The sequence below is a fragment of the Pelodiscus sinensis genome, chromosome 24, assembly GCF_049634645.1.
Source record: "Pelodiscus sinensis isolate JC-2024 chromosome 24, ASM4963464v1, whole genome shotgun sequence".
In the NCBI taxonomy this organism is placed as follows: Eukaryota; Metazoa; Chordata; order Testudines; family Trionychidae; genus Pelodiscus; species Pelodiscus sinensis.
The window spans coordinates 8,620,433-8,643,389 of NC_134734.1; the positions used below are offsets into that span (position 1 = coordinate 8,620,433).

General features: G+C 56.5%; 2 protein-coding genes and 1 long non-coding RNA gene across 4 annotated transcripts in view; 2 read left to right on the forward strand and 1 right to left on the reverse strand.

Moving 5' to 3' along the window:
- Nucleotides 1-10,731, forward strand: part of KIF1C (kinesin family member 1C) — a 62,849-nt gene extending 52,118 nt beyond the window's left edge. Inside the window, exons 21-22 of the mRNA XM_075908442.1 lie at nt 6,745-7,356; nt 7,951-10,731. Coding sequence (XP_075764557.1) covers nt 6,745-7,356; nt 7,951-8,652 — 1,314 coding nt within the window. The 3' untranslated portion in view covers nt 8,653-10,731. The remainder of the gene's footprint in view (nt 1-6,744; nt 7,357-7,950) is intronic.
- Nucleotides 48-6,747, reverse strand: LOC112544369 (uncharacterized). The gene is made up of 3 exons (XR_003087718.2): nt 4,273-6,747; nt 1,715-1,806; nt 48-644 (listed from the first exon to the last, which is right to left on the reverse strand). It is a non-coding gene; the product is annotated as an uncharacterized LOC112544369 (long non-coding RNA).
- A 3,097-nt stretch (nt 10,732-13,828) lies between the features above and the next one.
- PCOLCE (procollagen C-endopeptidase enhancer) lies at nt 13,829-21,558 on the forward strand. Of its 2 annotated transcripts, XM_075908451.1 has the most exons (10): nt 13,829-14,008; nt 15,009-15,117; nt 15,597-15,855; nt 16,249-16,329; nt 19,338-19,462; nt 19,788-19,924; nt 20,255-20,541; nt 20,725-20,796; nt 20,891-21,061; nt 21,213-21,558. In XM_075908451.1, the coding sequence occupies exons 1-10, from the start codon at nt 13,914-13,916 to the stop codon at nt 21,365-21,367; spliced, it is 1,491 nt and encodes a 496-aa protein (XP_075764566.1). In that variant the 5' UTR covers nt 13,829-13,913; the 3' UTR covers nt 21,368-21,558. The 2 variants fall into 2 exon arrangements, with proteins under 2 accessions (XP_075764566.1, XP_075764567.1); XM_075908452.1 differs by lacking the exon at nt 16,249-16,329.
- Nucleotides 21,559-22,957: the final 1,399 nt, after the last annotated feature.

Below are 22,957 nucleotides of genomic sequence, written 5' to 3' on the forward strand. Positions count from 1 at the left end.
GAAAGCTCATCATCTAATAAACCATCTTGTTAGTCTTTAAAGTGCTACATTGTCCTGCATTTTGCTTCAGCTACCCCAGACTAACACGGCTACATCTCTACCACTATTTTACATAGGGGAGAGGTTATGAAAAGCCATCTCACCAGATCCAAACAAGTTCTGACCCCAAAGGACCAGCCACAGGCCCAGGTCAATTTATGCCTTAGAACTTAGCCTAATCCTTTAGCATCTAAAAGGATAAAGCCACGGACACTCGCATCCTTGCTCTCTGGGGCTTCTCACCACCCTATACTCCTGGGCCAGATCTCTTGGTCTCCCCCAGTCTAGTCACAAAGCTGAGATCACTGCCTCTCCTCCCAAATAGCATTATAGACACTGAACCTCTTCAGGTCTGAGGAGAATGCAATTGTGGGCACCGCGTTCTTCATCGAGTGGTGTCCCTGTGGGTGCTCCACTCGGGTCTCGGTGCGTGCCTGTGCGGGGATAGGAGATTTTTGTGAGCAATGCCCCTCGCACAGCGCCAGCGTGCTCAGTGGCCACTCTACCCCCACCCCTGAGCCTGTGGAATGCATGCACGGCGCGAGTCCCGTTGGTTCCTTTTCAACCATCCCTGGCTGAAGACGGAATTCAGAGCAGCGCTCTTCCTGACAGGAAAAACAGAAATGGTCGATTAGTTTTAGGTTTTTACCTCATAGTTTTACTTAGTTCCACCTTTTTCAAGGTTTACTTCATTTAAGGGGGGGGAGGGAGAGGAAAAAAAGCGGCAGCCGCAGCGGCTTTTCTTCTCCACAACAATGCCAGGTTCCCCCAGCTTCAAAAAATGTGATTCCTGCAGAGACTCAGTGTCTACCACAGATAGCCATGCTTCATATGCCAAATGCCTGGGGGAATCTCCTTTGGCACACAAATGCCCTCATTGCCTGAATATGAGGGCAAAGGCCAGGAAAGACCACAAAATGCTGCTCAAGACTATTCTGTGAGACAAGTCTCTTCAATCACCAAGGGACAAACCAGAGGAGGTGTGGGCACAGCAAAAGCCCTCGGGTAAGGGCAGCTTCATCATCCCACAAAGGCTCTGAAGCTGCAAGGGCTTCCCCAGCATGCTCCCTGTCCGAGCTGCCTAGAGCCTCTCGTTCCCCGGTGCCATCAGTGTCTGGTACCACGGAGAAACGCAAGTCAGTGCCAGCCAGGAGAGCTGAAGCACAAACTAAGACCGCCACATCAACTGGCGCCACTGATGCAGCAGCTTCAGATAAGTCGCATATGCCTCCTCCATCAGCTCGTGAGCTTTCCCTCTGCACCCAATCTGACCAGGCAGAGTGATTTTGACCACCCCATGGTACCGCAGCACTAGAAAATGCTGCACAAAACGCTGCACCTACAAATCTCAGTCTGATTCAAGAGGAGTAACTGGCTCACCATGCTCCACAGTGCAGGGGCACGCTAACATTTCAGAGTGGCCCCCATTTGCCTACACCGCTATCCCTAAGATCTGACTATGGTAGTGGGCACAGGAGCAGGCTCTCATCAGGCCACTTTTCTCCTTCTCTATCACTAGCTTCCTGGCATTCATACAGGGACCACTCCCTTCAAGCCTCTACATCCCAGCAACACTGCACCTCTAGGTGCTCACCCACAATCTCTGCACCCTCTTCAGCTGCTCACCCGCCCTCAGTAATTTCTCAGGCGAGTTCCAGTGAGCATGACAACTTACCCCAATCGGATTCAGAGTGTTCCTCACATGAACCCAGATCCAGGCAGGACAAAGCAGTATTCCAGATCTCACCACCTCCTCTGACAGATGACCTGAAACATTTTTCAGGAACTTTTCAAACGGGTAGCACAATTGCAAGATATTACATTCCAAGAGGTGCAGGACAAGCAATACAAATTACTCACCATATTACAACCCTTAGCATCCTCAAAGATAGCTTTATCCTTGATTGCGAGTCAATGTTATAGGCAACGCATGTGCAGCCTTGCAAACAAGACTGCAAATGTCGTGGCCACCATATGCCCCAGTAATTGAAGGCACGTCTGGACCGTGGAGAAGGGGGCTTGTCTGACCTGTTGAACGAGGTTGCAGATCGCCCTGAATCTTTGTGGCGGGAGGTAGGCCTGTGGCAAAATCCAGGATTCGGATTGCTCTGTGGCAAAATCCATCCTCTGTTCTGCTCACAAACTGCAGAGCCGACAGAAAATATTTTGTTCCTGCAAAGGACATGGACTTTCTATTTAGCCACCCACAGCCAAATTTGCTAGTGGTGGAATCTGTGAAACACCATTTGAATCTACACCCCATGACAAAGAACACAAACGGCTAGACACCTTGGGCCGCAAAGTGTACTCTTTGGCTACACTTCAGTTCTGTATATCTGATTATACAGCACTGTTGGCTAATTACCATCATGCCAATTATGCCAAATTACAAGACTTGCTACAGGACCTCCCTGAAAACAAGCAACCTCACCTCCAATCCATCAGTAAGGAGGGTTTATCAATAGCTAAAACAGCTCTTCAGGCCACTATGGATGTCGCAGACGCTGCAGCTAGAGCCATAGCCATAGTAATGCACAGGGCCTCATGGCTGCAGTCATCAGGGGTCCCAAGGGAATTACAAGCAAGGGTGGAGGATCTCCCCTTTGACAGGAATTTAACAAAACTAGTTCTCTGCAAATCAAGCAGCAAATTTGAAATTTTGGTCAGGGGTCTGAGTGACCACCCTATAAGTCCAGTGCAATCTAGTGTCACCTTCAGTAACTGCCTGAGACCTTTCTGCCAATGGTGGGCCCAAATTACCACAGACAAGTGTGTCCTAGAAATTATCAAATGGGGTTATACAATCCCCTTTACTTCCATGTCCTCTACCCCATCCCTCATCAGGGACCCCTCTCATGAGCCCCTGTTACGGACAGAGATGGAAAAGCTTAGGAGCAATAGATCATTATCAATACACAGTCCTCCCCTTTGGCCTTTCTACGGCCCCTCGAGGAATTTCAAAGACCCTAGCTGTAGTCACAGCCTTTCTCAGAAGACAAAATGCCATTATGTTCCCTTACCTAGATGATTGTCTAATCAAAGGCCCTACCTATCAGCAAACTAATATCATGACAACTATTACCAGGGAATGTTTTTCCCAACTTGGCAAAAGATAGAGTTAATTGGCGTATTGCTAGACCCAATCACAGCAAGAGCCTACCTCCCGCCACAAAGATTCAGGGCGATCTGCAACCTCGTTCAACAGGTCAGACAAGCCCCCTTCTCCACGGTCCAGACGTGCCTTCAATTACTGGGGCATATGGTGGCCACGACATTTGTAGTCTTGTTTGCGAGGCTGCACATGCGTTGCCTATAACATTGACTTGCAATCAACTATATACCAACCCAACACAGCCTCGCGAAGCACCTCTCGCTTCCTCCACCAGTGCTGCAGTCCCCCGAATGGTGGACATCTCCAAACAACCTCCTCATCAGTATACCCTTCCACTGACCAGACCCTTCACTTACTATAACAGATGCATCACGCATGGGCTGGGGACCCCACTGTGGCACAGCGTCAATACAGGGTACGTGGGCCCAACACAAGAGAAACTTTCACATCAATATCCTAGAGCTCAGGGCCATTCGCACGGCTTGCGCCCATTTCCTTCCCCTGATAAAGGGCAGAACTATCCGTGTCCTCACAGACAACCCACTGCCTATCTTTTATGTCAACCGGCAGGGGGTATGTGCCTGATTACACTCTCTATATGCCAAGGCAGTCAGAGTCTGGAACTGGTGCATCAGAAATCAGATAACCCCAATGGCCATGTACATACCAGGACAACAGAATGTGAGAGCCAACAAACTGAACAGACATTTCTCAGATCAGCACAAGTGATCAATACCAATGTCCTCCTTTCAGTCTTCTGCAAATGGGGCTTTCCAACTATAAACCTCTTTGCAACACCTCATAACTGTAAATGCCACAGATTCTACTCTCAGGCAGGACTAGGCAAGAGGTCAGAAGTGGACGCCTTCACCATCCACTGGACAGCTCCCCTACTTTATGCCTTTCCACTAATCCCACTTCTCACCAGAGTGATCAACAAGATCCAATCCGATCGGGCCACAGTAATCTTAATAGCCCCAGCCTGGCCGAGACAGCCTTGGTTCACTTACCTACACTACCTGGCAATTAGATCAACCTATCCCTCTCCCGGAAGTGCCAAATCTCCTCACACAGCACTACGGCAGTATATGTCACCTCAATATCAAAACCATGTAACTCACGGAATGGCTTATCCGTGGTTCCAGAATGAAGAAATCACCTGTTCGGACAGGGTTTTCTTCTAAACAGTTGGCATCCCTCCACAAGAAGCACCTATCAAAACAAGTAGACGCGTTTTCAACAATGGTGCACGATGTGCAATTTGCATCCCATCACAGTCCCCATACCTACCTTACTTGACTACCTCATGGACCTTAGCGACATGGGCCTCTCCGTCAGCTCTGTCTGGGTCCACCTGGCAGCGATCATGGCCTTCCGTGATCCCGTAGACGGCTTCTCTCTCTTTGCACATCCCATGGTGAAGTGTTTTCTCACAGGTTTACAGAAAATGCATCCAAACCTCCATCACCCCCCTCAGCCACCGCAGCCCATTAGGGCTCATTCCACACATGTGATGGCCGCTACAATGGTCTTCCTGAACAACGTACCATTGGCAGACATTTGTAGAGCAGCCACGTGGTCCTCACACCATGCTTTCACACAGCACTATACCCTGCACAAGGGGACAATACCCTCCACATCTCTAGCAGATGCAGTCCTTCCTCCTTCCACTTAGACTCCAATGCCCACCTCCATCAGGTGTGTACTGCTACAGAGTCACCTGAGTGGTGCACCCTCACGGCCACCACTCAGTGAAGAAGTTACTCACCCTGTGCAGTAACGATAGTTCTTCGAGATGTGTTCTGTGGGACAAAAAACCTCCAAGCCAGCCAGGGAAGATCTTTTTCTCTGGGTGGGTCTTTGTCTCCCTAAGGGTGTGTCCTCCAAGACAAAGAGCCTGAAAACCTTGCATCTTAAATAGACTTCCTTTGGGTGGGAATTCTTTATTTTTACATTCTCCCCTTCTGTGGAAAATTACCTGGTCAGACCCTACCAGTTGGAGCAGTGGACACATGTCTTCCTAAGAGCAGCCACTTCTTAGACTTAAAGGACAAAGGAGCCTGTTACAGGTGATCACTCAGACACTAAGGTATCCGAGCACTGGAAACACCCTTAATGGCCTTCATATACATGTTTAAAACCATAAACCATTCCCTCCCCCATATTTCTAACTTCATACAGGAGTGACACACACACCAAAATAAGATACAGATCCATCAGACTGTGATATTAACATTGATATTTGACATGAGGTATTTTGTCCTAAGCATCTTTGAATTGTGCATATTTGTATCCATAAGTCAATTTCTTAAAATGGGGGTCCGCCACAGAGCACCTCCCATTGCGCTGGCTGTGTGATGGTACCTCCCAAAAGGGAGTTTGTCACATGAGCAAGCCACCTGTCTGTGGGGTACAGGTTTGCCTGCAGGTTTGCAGCTGTTGTCCGTGAAGTGCTGCTGTTCACTTGACTCTACCCCACAATAGGTGGGTCGCCTGTTGCTGTTGCTCAGATGCAAATACTTGAAATACCAGCACAGAGCCAATACTTCCCATGCAGAAATCATACAAGCACATGGGTCATGTCAACGGACTCAGCAAAGCATCAGCTTTCCATAGATACCTCACTTGGCCCACTTTGTACCGAATCTGAGGCAGACGCATAACGGGGTACAACAACATTCTGCATGTCCACATCAAAAATTGAATCATGTCCCAGGGCCACACCGGGGGCATTAGTCAGCAGATGGGAGGTAGCAGAAGGCAGGGAGTGAAGGCGCTCTCAGGTTTGCTTCATACAGGATATGGAGTAGGGAACAGGCTGGGAGTAAGGAGGGGGGGTCATTCTGATACCCCTCACTATGTCTGACATGGCCCCCAATATATGGGAATAGACAAGCGCTTGGGAGGCATAGGAGGTGCAGGGCCAGAGGCGGCCACAAGCTGGGAGGGGGGTGCCAGGCGGCAGTGCTGATCCTGTCTGTCCTGCAGTCTACAGACTTTGGACAGCCGTGATGACTCTCACAAGTAGTTGTGCAAGGGACACTCATTTGAGGATGGGCTGTGAAGGTTGAAGGGCCAGGAAGGAGCTAAGCTGGGATGGGGATGCCAGCTGGAAATGCTGACCCCGTCTGTCTTCCCCCGGCCCTGTATATGTAGTCGGACAAGCACTTGTGCAAGGGGCACTTGTGCGAGGAGGGCCTTGGGAAGCACGTATCCAGGAATGGGCTGCACACATGGGATGGGGATGCTGACAACACTGACCCTGTTACCCCTCTACTGCACCTTGGCAGTATGTAGACTTGACTTTCACAAGTATTCGTGCAAGGAGAGGATGTGGGGCTGGTGTGGAGGGGTACAGGCCAGGAGAGGGCCATGCAGCTGGGAAGGGATGCTGGCGGACAGTGCTGACCCTGTTTGTGTGTCCTTCTGTGGTACTCGTACAGTGAGGACTAGTTGCATAAGTGCTCTTTACACGAGCACTTGTGCAAGGAGAGGATGTGGGACCGGTGTGAGGGCTGGGAGGGAACCACGCAGCCAGGATGGGAGTGCCAGCTGGTGGGGGCTGACCCTTTCTGTTTCCCTTCCTTTCGCAGTATGCTGACTCAGACAGCGGGGACGACTCGGACAAGCGCTCGTGCGAGGAGAGCTGGCGCCTGATCTCCTCGCTGCGGGAGAAGCTGCCAGCCACCAAGGTGCAGAGTATTGTGAAGCGCTGCGGGCTACCTAGCAGCGGCAAACGGCGGGAACCCCTGCGGGTCTACCAGATCCCCCAGCGGCGCCGCATAGCCAAGGACCCCAAGTGGGTCACGCTGGCCGACCTGAAGATGCAGGCGGTGAAGGAGATCTGCTATGAGGCAGCGCTCAATGATTTCAAACACAACCGCCCAGAGATTGAGGCCATGAGCATTGTGAAGATGAAGGAGCTGTGCCGGCTCTATGGCAAGCGGGACCCCCATGAGAAGGAGTCCTGGCGTGCCGTGGCCCGGGACGTCTGGGACACCGTGGGTGGGGGTGAGGAGCGAGGAGAGGAAGATGGCAAGGCAGGCGGCAGCTCCCACCCGGACGTGGACGACTTGCGAGCCCACATCGACAAGCTGACCGACATTCTGCAAGAGGTCAAAATCCAGAACAACATGAAGGATGAGGAGATCCGGGCGCTGCGGCACCGTGTGGTGAAAATGGAACAGGTCCTCCCCTTTCCCCAGGTGAAGGGAGAACCAGGCGTCCGTGCCGCGCCCCCCCTCCCCGCACCCACTCTAACCACCAGCCCCCACTCCCCTCCCAGAGCCGGGAGGAGCCAGGCCCACTGGATTGGTCATGCACTGGCCACATCTGACCACAAGGTGGAGCCCAAGCATCAAGTGACAAACATGGGAAGCAGGGGCTGTGGGTTGGGTGTGAGGGGCACTGGGGTGGGACTGGTTGTGTCAGATGCTGTATGAGCACTGCCTAGCTCAGTGACCCTCCCCCCACCCACCTCTGGGTGGGGAAGGGACTCTGGGCCAGTCTTTCTCAACAGCTGCTCATTTTTGCTTCACACGCAGAAGAGCTCCAAGGTGACAGATGGCTCAGGAATGAACCCAGAAATTCCTGGCTCTGACCTTACTAGATTCTCCTCTGGGGTCTCTGAATATAGAGCCCAGGAATACCAGCCCTCTGCTCTAATCCACTAGCCCCCACTCCCCTCCCAGAGCTGTGGAAAGAACACAGGAGTTTTGGCTCCCAATCCCCTGCCCACTCTGCTCTGGTGGTAGAACCCAAGTGTCCTGTCCCCTAACACCAGCCCCATTTTCTGGCAGGAGGACGGGGTGGACGAGGACCTGGAGAACGACTGGAGCTCTCCGCTGTTGGAGGCAGGGCCAGAAGATGATGCAGGGTCCCAGGACGGAGTGGGGAGCCAGGAGTCCCTGTGTGCCAAGGAAGAGCCGTCTGCCTCCAGTTACGAGCGAGTGTGCCGCCTGATGGAGCAGGACCCAGCTTTCCGGCGTGGGCGCCTGCGCTGGCTGAAGCAGGAGCAGGCCCGGCTGCAGCAGCAGCAGCTCTGCAGAGGCCTTCGGCGCCAGCTCCACACCCCTGGCAAGTTTGTGCCCCCTCAGGACTGCAAGCTCCGCTTCCCCTTTAGGAGTAACCCGCAGCACCGCTACTCCTGGGGACCCAGCGCAGCCTTCATGGTGGGTGGGGGTGAGGAGGTGGCAGCGGAGGGAGCCAGCCCAGAGCAGGAGCAGTTGGAGCCGGGCTCTCCCAGGCCCCAACGGTGTTGGCAGTACAGCCCCCAGCACAAACATTGCAGCCGGCAGCGACTGCGCCGGCGCAACTCTCTCGACGGGGGCAACCGGGCCAAGCCCTCCCACCCTGGCGGCCCAGAGCCGTACCAGCCCCGCAAGCACCACCCCTACCCACAGCACCGCCCGAACCCAGCCCCACGCCCCTATACCACCCCACCCCGCATGCGCCGTCAACACTCGGCCCCCAACCTCCAGGACCATGAGACCCTGCTGTAGCACCTATCCCACAGGCCAGACTCTGGAGAGGGTGGGGGGGGCTCTGGAATGAAGGATCATGGGAAAATCAGAGGCAGCAGTTGACTGTGGAGGATCATAGGAAATTGTGGTGAGCTACAGAGGATTATGGGGAAAGGAGTGAAAGAGGATCTGTGGAAAAGGAGAGACAGTGGCTGAGCTGTAGGGGATCATGGAAAAATTGGAGAGGAGGAGGAGGATGGAAATTGGTGCAAACTGCAGAGGCTTATGGGAAAATCAGGGTGAGTGGCAGAGGATCATGGGAAAATTGGAGTGGGGCCATTGCAGATGATGCTGGAAAAATGGGAGTGGAGGGTCATGGGAAATTGGGATAAGCCCCAAAGGATTATGGGAACCTGGGGTGAGCTGTAAAGGATCATGGGACATTAGGAATTGGAGGATTGTGGGAAAGTGGAGGCCCTGGTGGAACTATAGAGGATGATGGGAAATGGGGCCGAAGGCCAAGCCTCAGAGGGTTGTGGGATCCAGGGTTGGGGAGCTGCAGAGGACCATGGGAAATCAAACTAGGAAGGCTGCTCGGTGATGGGTTTGCTGCTGGGTTTGGCCCTGAGACTTCAGGATCCCTGGGTCGATAGGGAAAAACATTGGGCGCCTGGCCCCAAAAGACCCCTGGGGCGCATCACCCATCCTCAGCCCAGCTTGCACAAGGACAATCAGGTTCATTGTCTCCAATATCTCACCATGAGGGGTTCTGGCCCTGGCACCCCCTTCCCCTCCAGCAGTAGCTTTATGGGGCACATAGGGCTCCCCACAGCTGGGGGTAAAGGAAGCAGATGGCAGAAGAATGCGGGGGGGGGAAGCTGTGGGGGGATGTGTTAATACAATGGGGAGGGGGTGGCTGAGTCCCTGGGCTGCTGGTTGACAGAATCTCTGGTGGGCCCTGGCACAGGACAGTTGTCTGGGGGTTGGGGGGATTTTGGAAAGACAGTCGCTGTGTCTACACTGGTGCAATCTCGCGCAAAAGTGGCCGCTCTTACACAAAAACTTGCTGCCTGTCTACACTGGCTGTGTGTTCTTGTGCAAGTAAACTGACGTTCTAATGTATAAAATCAGGGCTGCTTGCGCCAGAACTCTTGACGCTCCCACTCAGGAATAAGCCCTTTTGCGCAACTGTTCTTGTGCAAGAGGCCAGTGTAGACAGGCAACATGAATTTCTTGCGCAAGAAAGCTCTATGGTTAAAATGGCCATCAGAGCTTTCTTGCGCAAGAGAGCGTCTACACTGACATGGATGCTCTTGCGCAAAAGCACAGCTCTTCTGGAAGAGTTTTTGCAGAGGAACTCTTCTCCTGCAAAAACTCTTTTGCAGAACGCGCCAATGAAGACGTAGCCTGTATGTGCAAGAGTTTCATTCACCCACATGTGTGGGGCTGGGAGCCCGGATGCCTGGGTTTGCTCCCCAGATCTGAGACGGGAGTGAGAACTGGTGGAGTAGAGCTGGGAGCCAGGACTTGCATTTCCTTCGCTGCCGTTGGTAAATGCTGGAGGGGGGGGCTTTGTCCCCCGGCTGTGGGGGGGCGGAAGGTCTCAGGCTCAAGCTGCTCCTACACTTAGGGGCAATGGGTTGTGTCCAGTGAGTCCCTGGCCTGAAATCTGCCAGAATCTGGTCCTGAGCCCTTGACTTGCCAGGGGCTGGGGAGTGGTGTTGGTGTCCCCCAATTCAGCCCCTCCCCTTAGCATCTGATCTCCAAACACTCCCAGGTTTGAGGTGTCCCCTTCCCCACTTGGGGGGGCACAGGGTAGGATGGAGAAGTCTCACCCTCCAGTAACCCCACTTGAGATGCTCATGCCTAGCAGTGTGCAACCCCCCCCCCCCCCATTTAGAAACCAGCTCAAGCCACCCCTGCATCCCTGGCTCTGCCCCCCAGGGGGGTCCCTCTGCCTTCGGACAGTCTGTGTGTGTGTGTTTTGTTTCTGCACGATGTGTCCCCTCGTTCTCTGTGGTTGGATTTATTCTTTTCTTTTTGGGGGGGGCAGGTCTGGGAATTATATTGTGCTGTTATCAACCCTCCCCCCTCCCCATATTAAACATGTAAACTGCCTCTGTGTCTTGAACCAGTGTTTTCGGGGAAACCCAAGACTGGGCAGGCAGGAGCTGTGGGTCAGGAGTGAGGGGCACTGGTAGGGCTAGGGGAGCCTGGCGCTGCTCGTTTTTTCTGCCTTCAGTTCTGGCTGCTGCCTCTGTCCTCACATTACCTCTTGCCCCACTTCCCCAGCGTCACTGGGTGATTATGCTCCTTGGGGTCAATGTTCTGTGCTAGTGGCTCCATGCCCAGCGGTGCTTGGCTTTGCCATCAAAGCCCTTTATAGAGTCTTGTTTATTTTCCTTCCTGGCCTGGCAGGGGTTGCCTCATGGCCAGCACTGGTCCTGCTGTGCCAGGGTGTGGGGGGCAGGAAAGGGGATGTTGACTGCGAGTGATTCAACCCCTCATTCAGCCGGCCTTGGCTTTGCAACTACCTCAGGCCATGCTGAGCGAGCCTCACATGGCTATAGCCTGGCAGGGGGCATATGGAACTCTCTACCACATGAATCCAGGCAACCACAGGCTTTAGTTGAGCCCAGGCCTCGTCTAGAAGGGCCGCTGCCTCAGCGGCTAGAGGCAGGGTAGAACAAGAAGGTGAACTAGGCAGAGAAGCAGGCCTGCTCCCTTGTGAACCCTCCCCTTCCCTCCCCCCCTGCATAAAAAGAACAGCGCAGGTGAGGAACTCAGTTCTTGGAAATGGTCATGATAATGAACCAAAGCCCAGCCTGACTACCCTGGAGATTCCAGATCCCCTGGACACTCTGCCTTAGCACTGGGTAGCCGTTGTCTTCGGAGCGTGCTGGGGGCACCATGGTACCTGAACTCCAGGGGTGAAAATGCCCAGCCCCATTAGGACCCCTATAGATATAGGGCACAGAGGCATCACAGGTCAGGGAAACAGCGCCTAGGACCCAGATGTCCCTGCACTTACGGGGATGGAGTCTCATCTCCCCACATCTACCAACTCCCCCGACTGGGGCAGGGGGAGAGTATCTAGAGACAGCCCCCATAGCAGGGAGGCACTGGGCAGGAATGAGTCCCCCCCACCCCCATCTGACCCACAGCACTGTGATGAAGTAGGGGGGGGGGGTCTTACTCCCTTTGTGTTGCATTTGAGTTGTACTCTCTTTAACTTGAGCAGGGAGGGGATGTGGCCAGGTGACACCTTTTGTGGGGGGAGAGGGCAGTGGAACAGGCCAAAGGCTGGAGGAGGGGCCGGGCAGGGGGTTGGGGCAGGATTCTGGGCTTGTGAGTTAATCTCAGATGGCTTGGGCTACAGGCAGGGGGTCAGGGGCCTGGCTCTGGGACCTCTCGCCCCAAGACTGATTGTCCTGACTGTACCTGGTTCCTGTGCTGACAAGTCTGTTCTATGCTGTGTCCCTGCTGCCTAATAAACCTTCTCTTCTAGCTACCAGCTGAGAATCATGTCTGGCTGTGGATGGGGGTGCAGGGCCTGGTGACTCCCCCATACCTTGGGGACAAGCACCCCTTAGCACAGCGCTGTGGTCAGCCCTGCCTTCCAGGGGACAGTGCCCCCTGCTGAGTCCCCCCCCATTCCCTGCCCCACAACACCCCCTAGGACTGCTCTGCAGCCAGCCCTACCTGCCAGAGGAAAGCTCCCCCTTGCTGAGCCCCCATCTTACCCCCCAGTGCTGCTCTACAGCCCTACCTGTCAAGGGAAAGCAACCCCTGCTGAGCCCCCCCATCCCTCTCCCTGCCCCACAGCACTCCCTAGCCCCCCTCTCCTGCCAGCCCTGCCTATCTCGTGGGCTGTGTCTAGACTGGCAAGTTTTTCCGCAAAAGCAGATGATTTTGCGGAAAAACTTGCCAGCTGTCTACACTGGCCGCTTGAATTTCCGCAAGAACACTGATGATCTCATGTAAGATTGTCAGTGCTTTTGCGGAAATACTATGCTGCTCCCGTTCGGGCAAAAGTCTTTTTCCAAAAAACTTTTGCGCAAAAGGGCCAGTGTAGACAGCAGAGATTTGTTTTCTGCAAAAAAAAACTGATCGCGAAAATGACGATCGGGGCTTTTTTGTGGAAAAGCGCGTCTAGATTGGCCACAGACGTTTTTCCGCAAAAAGTGCTTTTGCGGAAAAGCGTCCTGCCAATCTAGACGCTCTTTTCTGCAAATGCTTTTAATGGAAAACTATTCAGTTAAAAGCATTTCTGGAAAATCAGGCCAGTGTAAACGTAGCCGTGGAGTATCCTCTTCCTGCCCCACAGTGCTCCCTCCAGCTGCTGCTACTAAACCTGCCCTGCTGGTTCCCCAGCCCTCCCCTTTCCCCAGTTTGCACTAGCTGCTGATTGGTCATGGGCCCCCAACCTTCACCACATCAACAGCCCCCATAGACAAGAGGCCCCACCCCAATGCAATCAACCCTGCCCCATAGATAAACTGCCCCCAGAGAATCCCCCGGACAATCCCTCTCCCCCCCCCACACACCCCTCTCCTACGGAATCTCTATCTAGCCCCTCTCCTAGGGAATCCCCAGCCAGCCCTTCCCCACGGACCCCTCCCCCAGAGAATCCCCCAGCCAATCCCTCCCCCCCCCCCACACCCCTCTCCTAGGGAATCTCTATCCAGCCCTTCCCTGTGGACCCCTCCCCCAGAGAATACCCCAGGCAGCCCCTCCCCCCACACACCCCTCTCCTAGGGAATCTCTATCCAGCCCCTCTCCTAGGGAATCCCCAGCCAGCCCTTCCCCACGGACCCCTCCCCCAGAGAATCCCCCAGGCAGCCCCTCCTCACCCACACTCCTCTCCTAGGGAATCTGCCAGACAGCCCCTCCCCACGCACACCCCTCTCCTAGGGAATCCGCCAGACAGCCCCTCCCCCCACACACCCCTCTCCTAGGGAATCCGCCAGACAGCCCCTCCCCACACACACCCCTCTCCTAGGGAATCCCCCAGACAGCCCCTCCCCACACACACCCCTCTCCTAGGGAATCCCCCAGCTGACCCTTCCCCACACACCCCTCCCCCAAAGAATCTCCCAGCCAGCCCTTCCCCTCACACACCCCTCCATTAAGGAATCCCCCAGCCAACCCCTCCCCCCGGGGATCCTCCATTTGCCCGCCCGCCTCTGAGCCCTCCCCCTGCCCCCGCCCCCAGCTGGCTCTCATTAAAGCTGCTCTGAGCTCGACCCGCTGCTTCCCGGCTCCTCCGTGCAGAGACCAGACCCCGAACCGGCCCCAGCATGAAAATGGCTCTGAGACCGCTGCTGCCGCTGCTGCTGCTATGGGGCTGCACCATGGGGCAGAGCGACCCGGCTCCCGCCCCCAATGTTACCAGGTACCGCTGCCCCCCTCTCCCAGCCCAAGGGATCCCTGTCCCCCAGCCCCTCCTGTCTCACTGAGCTGGGCTAGCAGGAGCTGTGGGTCCAGAGTGAGGGGCACCAGCAGGGGTGGGGGAGCCCAGGGCTGGGCTGGCAGGGGCTGTGGGTCAGGAGTGAGGGGCACCGGCAGGGCTGGGGAGCCGGCCGCACCAGTCCCCAGCACATCTGGAAGGGTTTAGCCGTGTGGCGCTGATGCTGCCAGAGACCCGGGATGAGCCAAGTTCTCTGGATTCTCTGAATTCTCTTGTGGGGGAGCAGCTGAGGGGAGGAGGGCCAGGCCAGGACCCCAGGGATAGGCGTGCGGAGGCGTAAACCAAATTTTTACAGTCACCAAACCTGGGGGCCAGAGGCCAGACAGAGCGAGACACGTGGACAGAGCCGGTTCCCTCACCCATGTGGCACCAGACATCCCACTTCTTGGGGCCTTGTCTCATATCATCACTGTGCCTCCTGGCCTCTCCCCAACCCATGTTCTTGTTTTTCACACCAGGGTTCTCTTCCCTGTGGTGAGAGGAGTGGGGGCCTAGGCGCTGTAGTGGGCCGTGCTCTCCAGTCGCACACACGTGCACCAGGCTGGGGACCCATACCTGGGGGTGTGGATTGTGTTGTGAGCTTGGTGGTGAGGGGGGACTGTCTCATCCCATAGGGAGGACCAGGAGCATCTGTCTCAGCCCTAGTAGGCAGACAGTGGGGGGTTGGGGCGTTGGGTTGCTCTCTAGTGTGTCTGGAGGCCACATGAGGCAGGACTGGTTCCCCACCCCCAGCCTGGCCTATGTCCCAGCACCCTGGCCAGGACAAACAGACACAGGATCCTCCCTCACCACAGTGGAGAGCAGGGATTGTGGATGGCAGGGATTGTGGGTCAGGAGTGAAGGGCACAGACAGGGCTGGGCTGGCAGGGGCTGTGGTTCAGGAGCAAGGAGTCTCCGAGTGATGCTGTCTGTTGGGATCTCTCAGGCCCGTGTTCCTGTGCGGCGGGGAGCACGTGGGCGACTCCGGGTTCATCGCCAGCGAGGGTTTCCCCAATCACTACCCCCCCGGCAAGACCTGCACCTGGACCATCACGGTATGGGGGGGCGGGACTTAGGCACCAGGGGACGGATGCAGGAAGATCAGGAGGTTGGGGTGGAGAGCACGGTGATATGGGGGTGAAAGCAGGAGGACCCTGAGTCCTAACATAGTCCTCTCCTTCCACATCCCCCAGCAATGCCCCCAGCCTTCTCCCCACCCCCTTCGTGTCCCCCAGCCTCATCCACTTCCCTGCTGTTCCCTTGCGCCCCACAGCCAGGTGCTCCTGGCTGCCCCACCAGTGACCCCCAACCACTGCCTGTTTCAGCCCCTTGGCTTGCCCTCCAGTGCCCCCTCCCCCTATCCTCCAGTCTGCTCCCCAGCACCACCCTACCAGCCTCCCCCCAGCATACCCCAAACCCTCTGCCTGCCCCCACTGCCCTCACCCTGCCAGTATTCTCCCATTGTGCCCCACACCCTCTGTCTACCTCCCAGTGCCTCCCCACCAGTGCCCCACTAACCCCGCCTCTCACCCAGGTGCCAGAGGGCCAGGTGGTCATGCTCTCCTTCCGGGTGTTTGACCTGGAGCCAGACCCGGGCTGCCGCTACGACTATCTGGATGTGTACAACGGGCACTCAGCAAGTGCCCAGCGCCTGGGCCGTTTCTGTGGCACCTTCCGCCCCGGCGCGCTGCTCTCCACCGGGAACCGCATGATGCTGCAGATGGTGACGGACGAGGGCACCGGGGGCCGCGGGTTCCTGGTCTGGTTCAGTGCCGGCCTCCCCCACGTCAATGGTGAGGGATCCACGGACACCTCCTCAGGCTGGAGGGGCCACATGCTCCCCCAGGGGGGGCTGGCTGCAGAGGGGCCCCCATGGCTGCAGGGATGTTTGTACCACCAGGGCATGCTGGGGGTGCAATACCCACAATGCCCTGCATCAATGTCAGGGAATGGGAGTGCATTATCCACAATGCCCTGTCTGATGCCAGGGGACCAGGAATATATTACCCACAATGCCCTGCACTGACACCAGGGCAGAAAGGGGGCTGGGGAACCTCCACCTCTGCTCCCCAGCCCTTATGCCACCCCTCCCCCCAGGTGCCAGGCCCTCTGTCCCCATGCCTCCACCTTGCACAGCCCCCACAGAGGCTCCCCCCATGCATCCCAACCTGCGGGACCTTTTGCAGGCCGGCCGCGCGGAAGGCGGAGGTGGGACCCCAACCATATAGACTCCCGGTGGGCCTGGGAGCCCTGGGATTATTGGGACGGTGAGTATCCAGCTGCCTGGGCTCTCCCCACACCAGCAATGGCGCCCTCCGCAGGTGGGAGGCATACACAGCCCCTCAGGCTTAGGGGGAAAGCCGCGGGCCGGCCCCCCGGGGGCGCCATTGTGGTCGGATCCCGGCCTGGGACAAAGGGGCGTGTGTCCCACACTGCCTCTGCGCTGGCGCCAGGGCAGAGAGGATGCTGGAAGCACAGACTGGAGTGGAACAGGGGGCTTCCCCCCCATTCTGTGCACCCCCAACCAGCAGCCCTTTGCCCCAGCCCCTTTGCCCCACCCTGGGATCTGACCCCTGCATCGCCGACCCATTGCTGTGTCCGGTAGAGGCCGATGGAGGGTCTGCGGGGAGGGGGAGCTTGGCTGCTGGACAGAGTGAGATTTCCTCCCACCCCCACTGCCTGCTTTTGCCCTGGCGCTGCCACCCACCCGTCTCTCCTCCCCCCTCCCCCACTCGCCCCACAACCTGTAATTACCCAGTGTGGCGCCGGCCAGCCGCCGGGAAATTGCTGGTTTGCAAAAGTCCAGTTCCCCCATCCCCCATTTCCGAGGCCGCTGCCCTTCCGCCGCCCCATGCTGCTGCTCTTCGTCCCGCACGTTCCCCTCCCCCCAGAGCACTGCCCCCAAAGTCATGTGCTAAGCAAACACAGGCGCAGACAGGGCAACTCCAGCTGCATCGGGATGTGTGGATCATGGCCCCTTTACCACTGCACCTCCCCAGAGCTGATTGCACCCAAAGAGGGCTGGTGCATGTTGGGGGCAGGGTTGAGCCGGGGAGAGCAGAGCTGGCTAAGGTTGCCTGGCCTAGCCACAAGTGAGTGTGGGGTGGAGCTCACACCCATTATTTGCACATGAGCAAGTTTGCACGCTCACTGGTGGTTTGCACGCTCACCAGCAGCAGCGTGAGACACTGCACGTTCAGACAGGGGTTTGCACATGCACAAGCCATTTGCATGCTCACTCGTGAAGGTTTGCACTACTGCGTGGAGAAGCTGCACCCTTGCACATTCAGGCTGAAGTGTGCACACTGCGAGGTGCACAGTTGTCCACCTGCATATACTGGAGGGTTGCATACTTCTGTGCCCCATTATAGAGGCGGGAAGAGGTTTGTGCTAGGGATGTTAAATATCAGTTAATTGAATAGTTGATTAACCTCATTCATTCTTAAAGGACTATTCTATAGTCCTTGGGGGTGGGGCCAAGGCAGTGCAATCCGGTCCTACTCCTGAGGAGCCCCCTGCCACTCTGTGCTGCTGCATCTGTGGGGAGCCAGGTGAAAGCTGGTTTGTGAGGAGAGCCAGTTAAAAAACCAGATCCCCCCCCATGGCCTGGCTGCCGGTTGCTCCAGCTGTCTGTCACCCCTGAAAAAGAGGCAGCAGAGTAGGATGGCAGCAGCCCGTCTGGCTAGGGGTTGTCTGAGCTCCTGGACCTGAGTTGGGCTGCTTGCGCCCCAACTCCCAACACACTTTAAATGCAGAACTGCAGCAGGGGTAGGTCCCAGACCTGGTGCAAGCCAGGACTGAGTCGGGCTGCTGGCCAGCCTGCTAAAAAATGTACTGACAAGGCCGGGGGGGAATGCGTGTAGTCTATAGCAATGTTTCTCAACCAGTTGTACGAGTACGCTTAGGGGTACTTGAGAGAAGTATGGGGGGTACATTAACCCAACTGAAATTTGAAGAAAACTGAATTTTTGTTATAAGTTTTACAGCATTTTATTATTTTTGTACTTTTTACACCCAAAAATTTCATTGCTCGCCTGGCTACAATTAAGTTGTTTAAACAAATGTGTTGCAATGGTAGAAAAAAATTGTGTCTGAAAATTGAGAAACACTCGTCTATAGCTTTAACCGATAAGCTTAAACAGTTAATTGACTGCTCTATTACATCCCTAGTTTGCACTATAGTGCATGCCAGCAGAGGTTGCTCAGGCATCATGAGGGCTGCACGGGCATTGCCTTGCACCCTTAGTGGGATTTGCACATCTCCCCCTGAGCATTGCACCTTTATACAGCTTTCTTGCCTCAAAGTCCTGGCCTGCGCTCACAAGCAGAGAATGCACCATTCTCCCATGTGCCTGTTGGATGCACTATTCCACTGTGTCATTGTACACGTGGATGCATGTGCATACTCGTGTATCTTATGCAGTCCCTCTTATGCTTATTTGCAAACTTTTCTGTGCCCACTCACATATAGCTGTGCACAGCAGTCACGTACCTTTCACCTACATATGCCAGTTTTGCATGCTCATTTTCACATTTCCTTGTGCACTCCCCTATATGCTTGCATAGCTCATGCACATGCTCATTCATTTGCACACTTTCCTGTGTAGCACATCTGCATTCTTCCAAGCCATCACTGAGGCATGGGAGGTCACTGGGCCCTGCACCCCCCCTGCAGCCAGACCTGACTCTCAGCCAGCAGGTAGAACAGAAGGTTTATCAGGTGACAGGTACATCTTAGAGTGGATTTGTCAGCACAGGAACCAGAAGCAGCCAGCACCATCCATCCTGGGGAGGAGGAGCTCAGAGCCTGGGTGGTTCCAGGCCCCCTCCTCAACCTTTGTCCTGCTGCCTGGGGAAAAGGCTGTCCCCAGCCATTGTGTATAGGTGGGAGGCTGTCACACTGAAATTCCCATCCCCATCTAGGTACTGGTGCAGTGCCCTGGGCAAACTGAGCCACATACAAGGGGTTACCATGGGACAGTAGAAATCACATGCAACATAACAAGGCAGATCCAATCCTCACTTTGTCACACAAGTTCACACTCAAAGTCATTGGCACGCTTACTGCACATGCCGATTTCTCTGCCCTCTCTCGCACACTTGCCATGCACATTCACCTCTTTGCACTCCCCAATATGCTGGCACGCCAGCCCTTAGCTTTACAGGGGTGCCCATCCTGGGGTGGCAGGTTGAGCAAGCAGAGACTCTGGGACCCCCCCCAGGCCTGGATCCTGGATCACTGCCTTGCTGAGCCCCTCCCCACCGTGTCTTGCAGAGCATCAGTTCTGTGGGGGGAAGCTGGAGAAGCCTCAGGGCAGTCTCAAGACCCCAAACTGGCCTGAGAGCAACTACCCAGCTGGCATCAGCTGCTCCTGGCACATCATCGCCCCCCCAGGCCAGGTAGGGGCAGTGGGTCATGGGGCTGGGGCTCAATAGGGGTGGGGCTGGGGGGGGTTGAGACTCCATGGGGCAGAGCTGGGGCTCTGTGAAGGGTAATGGTGGGGCTGAAGCTTGAGGAGGACCAGGCTCGGGGGAGGGGAGAGGCTCCGTTAGGGTGGTGCCAGTGTTCTGTGTGGGTGGCTTTATGGGTCTGGGGCAGGGCTATGGTTCTGTGAGTGGAGCTTGGAGTGGGACGGGCTGAGACTCTAGGGGAGGCTGGGGCGGAGCTAAGGCTATGGGGGGGTGGGGCTAAGGCTCTGTGTGTGGGGCTGACCGTGCCCCGCAGGTGGTGGAGCTGACCTTCGGGAAGTTTGACGTGGAGGGGGATCCCCACTGCCGCTACGACTACGTGTCTGTGTTCCACGGGGGCGCCAGCGACGATTCCCGCCGCGTGGGCAAGTTCTGCGGGGACCATGCCCCTGGGTGAGACCCCCCTCGCTGTACGAATGCCCTGCACTCCATTCCCTTCCCCCACCTCTGGGTGAACCCCTTCCCCCAGCTGTTCCCACTTGCTTCCCCCCACCCTGAGGTAAGATCCTGCCTTTCTCCAACCCCTCCCCTTGCCACCACCAGGTGAGCCTCTGCCCCTCCCTGACCCCAGCTGTTCTCATACCCCTCCTCTATCCTCCCATGAACTCCTGCCACTGGCAGTTCCCACACCTTCCTGGCACCCCCTATAGGGGACAGGCCCCATTGCCTGCTCCCCTGAGCCAGCCATTCCCCGTAAAACAGTTCTGACTTGTCTCCCCACAGACCCATCTACTCGGAGGGGAATGAGCTGCTGGTGCAGTTTGTGTCAGATCTCAGTGTCACAGCTGATGGCTTTGCTGCCTCCTACGTCATGAAGAGCCACTCGGAGGCGACTGACAAGGCCACAAAACCAGCCCCCGGGATCTTCCCCGGCTCCAAACCGGGCCAACCCAGCACCAAGCCTGCTCCAGCCAAACCTGCTGTGAAACCCAAACCAGTGCCCGAGCCCAAACCAAAACCCACCACAAGGGCACTGCCCGAGGCCGAACCACCCACTACGCAGACACCAGGTAAGAGGGGCCTGTGCAAACCCAAGCCAGACCCAGCACTAGCTCTCTCCTGACCCGCAGCCCCCTTCCTTCCAATTCTATGCTGTGTGGCAGGAAGGCAGTTTGGCAGGGGCTTCCTGGTTTGTTTTGGGGGGGATGCTGCCTGGCCTCAGCCCAGGCACTAACCCTCTCGTCTCTTCCCAGCCAAGGCTCAGTGCCCCCAGAAATGCCGCAGGTCAGGAAGTCTGCAGAGCAACTTCTGTGCCAACGACTTTGGTAAGGGATCCAGGAGTCTGGTCAGGGTGAGGGGATGGGCTCCTTGGCTCTGAGCTGAGCATCCCTGTGGCCTGACTCACCCTCCATCTCACAGTGATCACCGGCACCGTGAAAACTGCCGTGCGAGGGGCCAGCGACCGGGTCACAGCCACTGTCTCACTCATTAACACTTACAAGGCCGGCACCCTGAGCCTGCCCCAGGCTGAGAAAGGGGCCACAGTGCAGCTGGAGATCCCCTGCCGCCAGTGTCCCATCCTCAAGAAAGGTGAGTGCGCTCCTGGCACTGCCCTGCCCCAGAGTTGGCTGCATCTCCACACTGAGCTTTCTTGGGCTTGTGTGACCAGCTGCCCTCCTCCCTGAGGAGCTGTAGGTGGCGGCATCTCACACCTCTCCTGACACTTCCCCCGTCCCTGCAGGTTTGAGTTACATCTTCATGGGCCAGGTGGATGCCGAGGGTGTTGGTGAGCTGACTCCTGAGAGCTTTGTGGTCCCATATCGGCCGCAGCAGCACCAGGCCCTCACCAGCGTCAGCAAGCGACCATGTGCTGGGGCACCAAAGAAGAACTCCTGAGTCCCAGGGTGTGGGATTGTCTGCTCCCAGGCTGCTGGGGGGGGGGGGGGCTTGCAGGTCTGACCTCCCTGGCCTTGGCTCTTCCGCCTCCATAGGCCACGTGGCCATGCCCCGTGCCCTGTCCAGCGAGGCTGGCTCACGTCTAGGGGTCTGGGCCAGCTCCGTGTAGCCAAATAAAGGAGCAAACCAGCTGTGCTGCCTGCCATGATGGGGACAGATACATATTAGCCTCCCCCAGCTCCCTGGATCAAGCCTCCCCCTTTGCATGGGAAATTCATGTGCAAACTCCACTGGGGTGGGATACTATGGAGGAGCCAGGACAGAAATCCAGGCCTGGTATTGGAGGGGGAGGACAGACCTCATCGCCCCATAAATCAACCAAGGCTGCTGTTGGGCATGGGGGAGTCTGGAGGGTGGGGAAGAGATGCCTGGTGGACACATCCCAGGTCAGTGTGGGGGGAAGCTAAAGCCATGGGAGCGGCACTAGGTGGCAGACAGAGCAGGCCCAGGCTGCGGGGAGCATATGGCCCTAGGGCCAGGACCGACTGCCAGGGGCATCCTGGGCCCTTCAGGTGGTTCCTTCACTCAAAACTGTCCCCTTTGCCCTGAAGTTCCACTGGGATCCGGGAGTCTTCTTCCCTTCCAGGCCTGCGAATGGCTACGTGTCCCAAGCCAGCTGCTTGTCCCTGTTAGGGATCCCTGCTGCTCTAACCCACCAGCCTCCACTCCTCTCCCAGAGCCAGGAAAGAACCCAGGAGTCCTGGCGCCCTGCAACAGGTGTGGTTATGTTCATGCTTCTTTTTTCCCCCATGGGCTCCCCCCACAGCTACTCCCAGACCAGATTTACATTCATTGCAAGCGCCTCATAGTCAATGGAAAGCAGATCTCCTGGGCATGGGGACCTGGTGCTGCAGAGATGAGCCAGGCGACAACCACTTGGTGCTGCAGCATGGGGAATGGAAGGGATCCAGGGAGATGAAGAGGCCAGGAAAGAGATTCAGGAGATGGTGAGCTGGAAGTTGGGAGGCAGGCAGAAGGGGTCCGGGCACATTTACCCATTCAGGGTGGAAGGCTCACCATGCCAGGGGGCAGCCCTCAGAGCTATGCAGCAGCCCTCCAGTGACTCTGCCAGGCTTGTACCATTGATCCAGGCTGGGCATGCAGTACATCCATGTGCCAAGCTCCAGGAGCAATGGTGGGGGGGACACCCCACAGCTGCAAGATTGTGGCACTCCCACCGCAGGGGGGAGGGAGGTTTTGAGGGGAGAAAATGTGCTAAGAGGGGGCAAGGATCTGCATGGGGGGACTCTAGCTGCAGGTCAGAGGAGGATCTCCCCCACACACACACACTGCCCTGGGATGTGTCCACCAGGCAGCCCTTCCCCACCCTCCAGACTCCCCAATGCCCAGGAAGGCCCAAGATCCTTGGAGGGGGGTAGGATCAGGGGAAGGAAGCAGGTACTAGCAGGGATGGGAGGCAGGGGCCGCTCAGAAGCAGACGATGAGGGGAGATGCAACCCTGGCTGGATACCGGGGAGTAGCAATGGCAGGGACCGTAGCAGACCGGGGAAACCAGTCCGGCTCCCTCCC

What these genes read in the sequence shown, in the direction of transcription:
- PCOLCE (XM_075908451.1), top strand. Translation starts at nt 13,914, where the DNA reads ATGAAAATGGCTCTGAGACCGCTGCTGCCGCTGCTGCTGCTATGGGGC. An exon ending in CCTGCACCTGGACCATCACG is followed by an intron (nt 15,118 to 15,596) that starts GTATGGGGGGGC and finishes CCTCTCACCCAG; the next exon opens with GTGCCAGAGGGCCAGGTGGT. An exon ending in GTGTCCCATCCTCAAGAAAG is followed by an intron (nt 21,062 to 21,212) that starts GTGAGTGCGCTC and finishes CCGTCCCTGCAG; the next exon opens with GTTTGAGTTACATCTTCATG.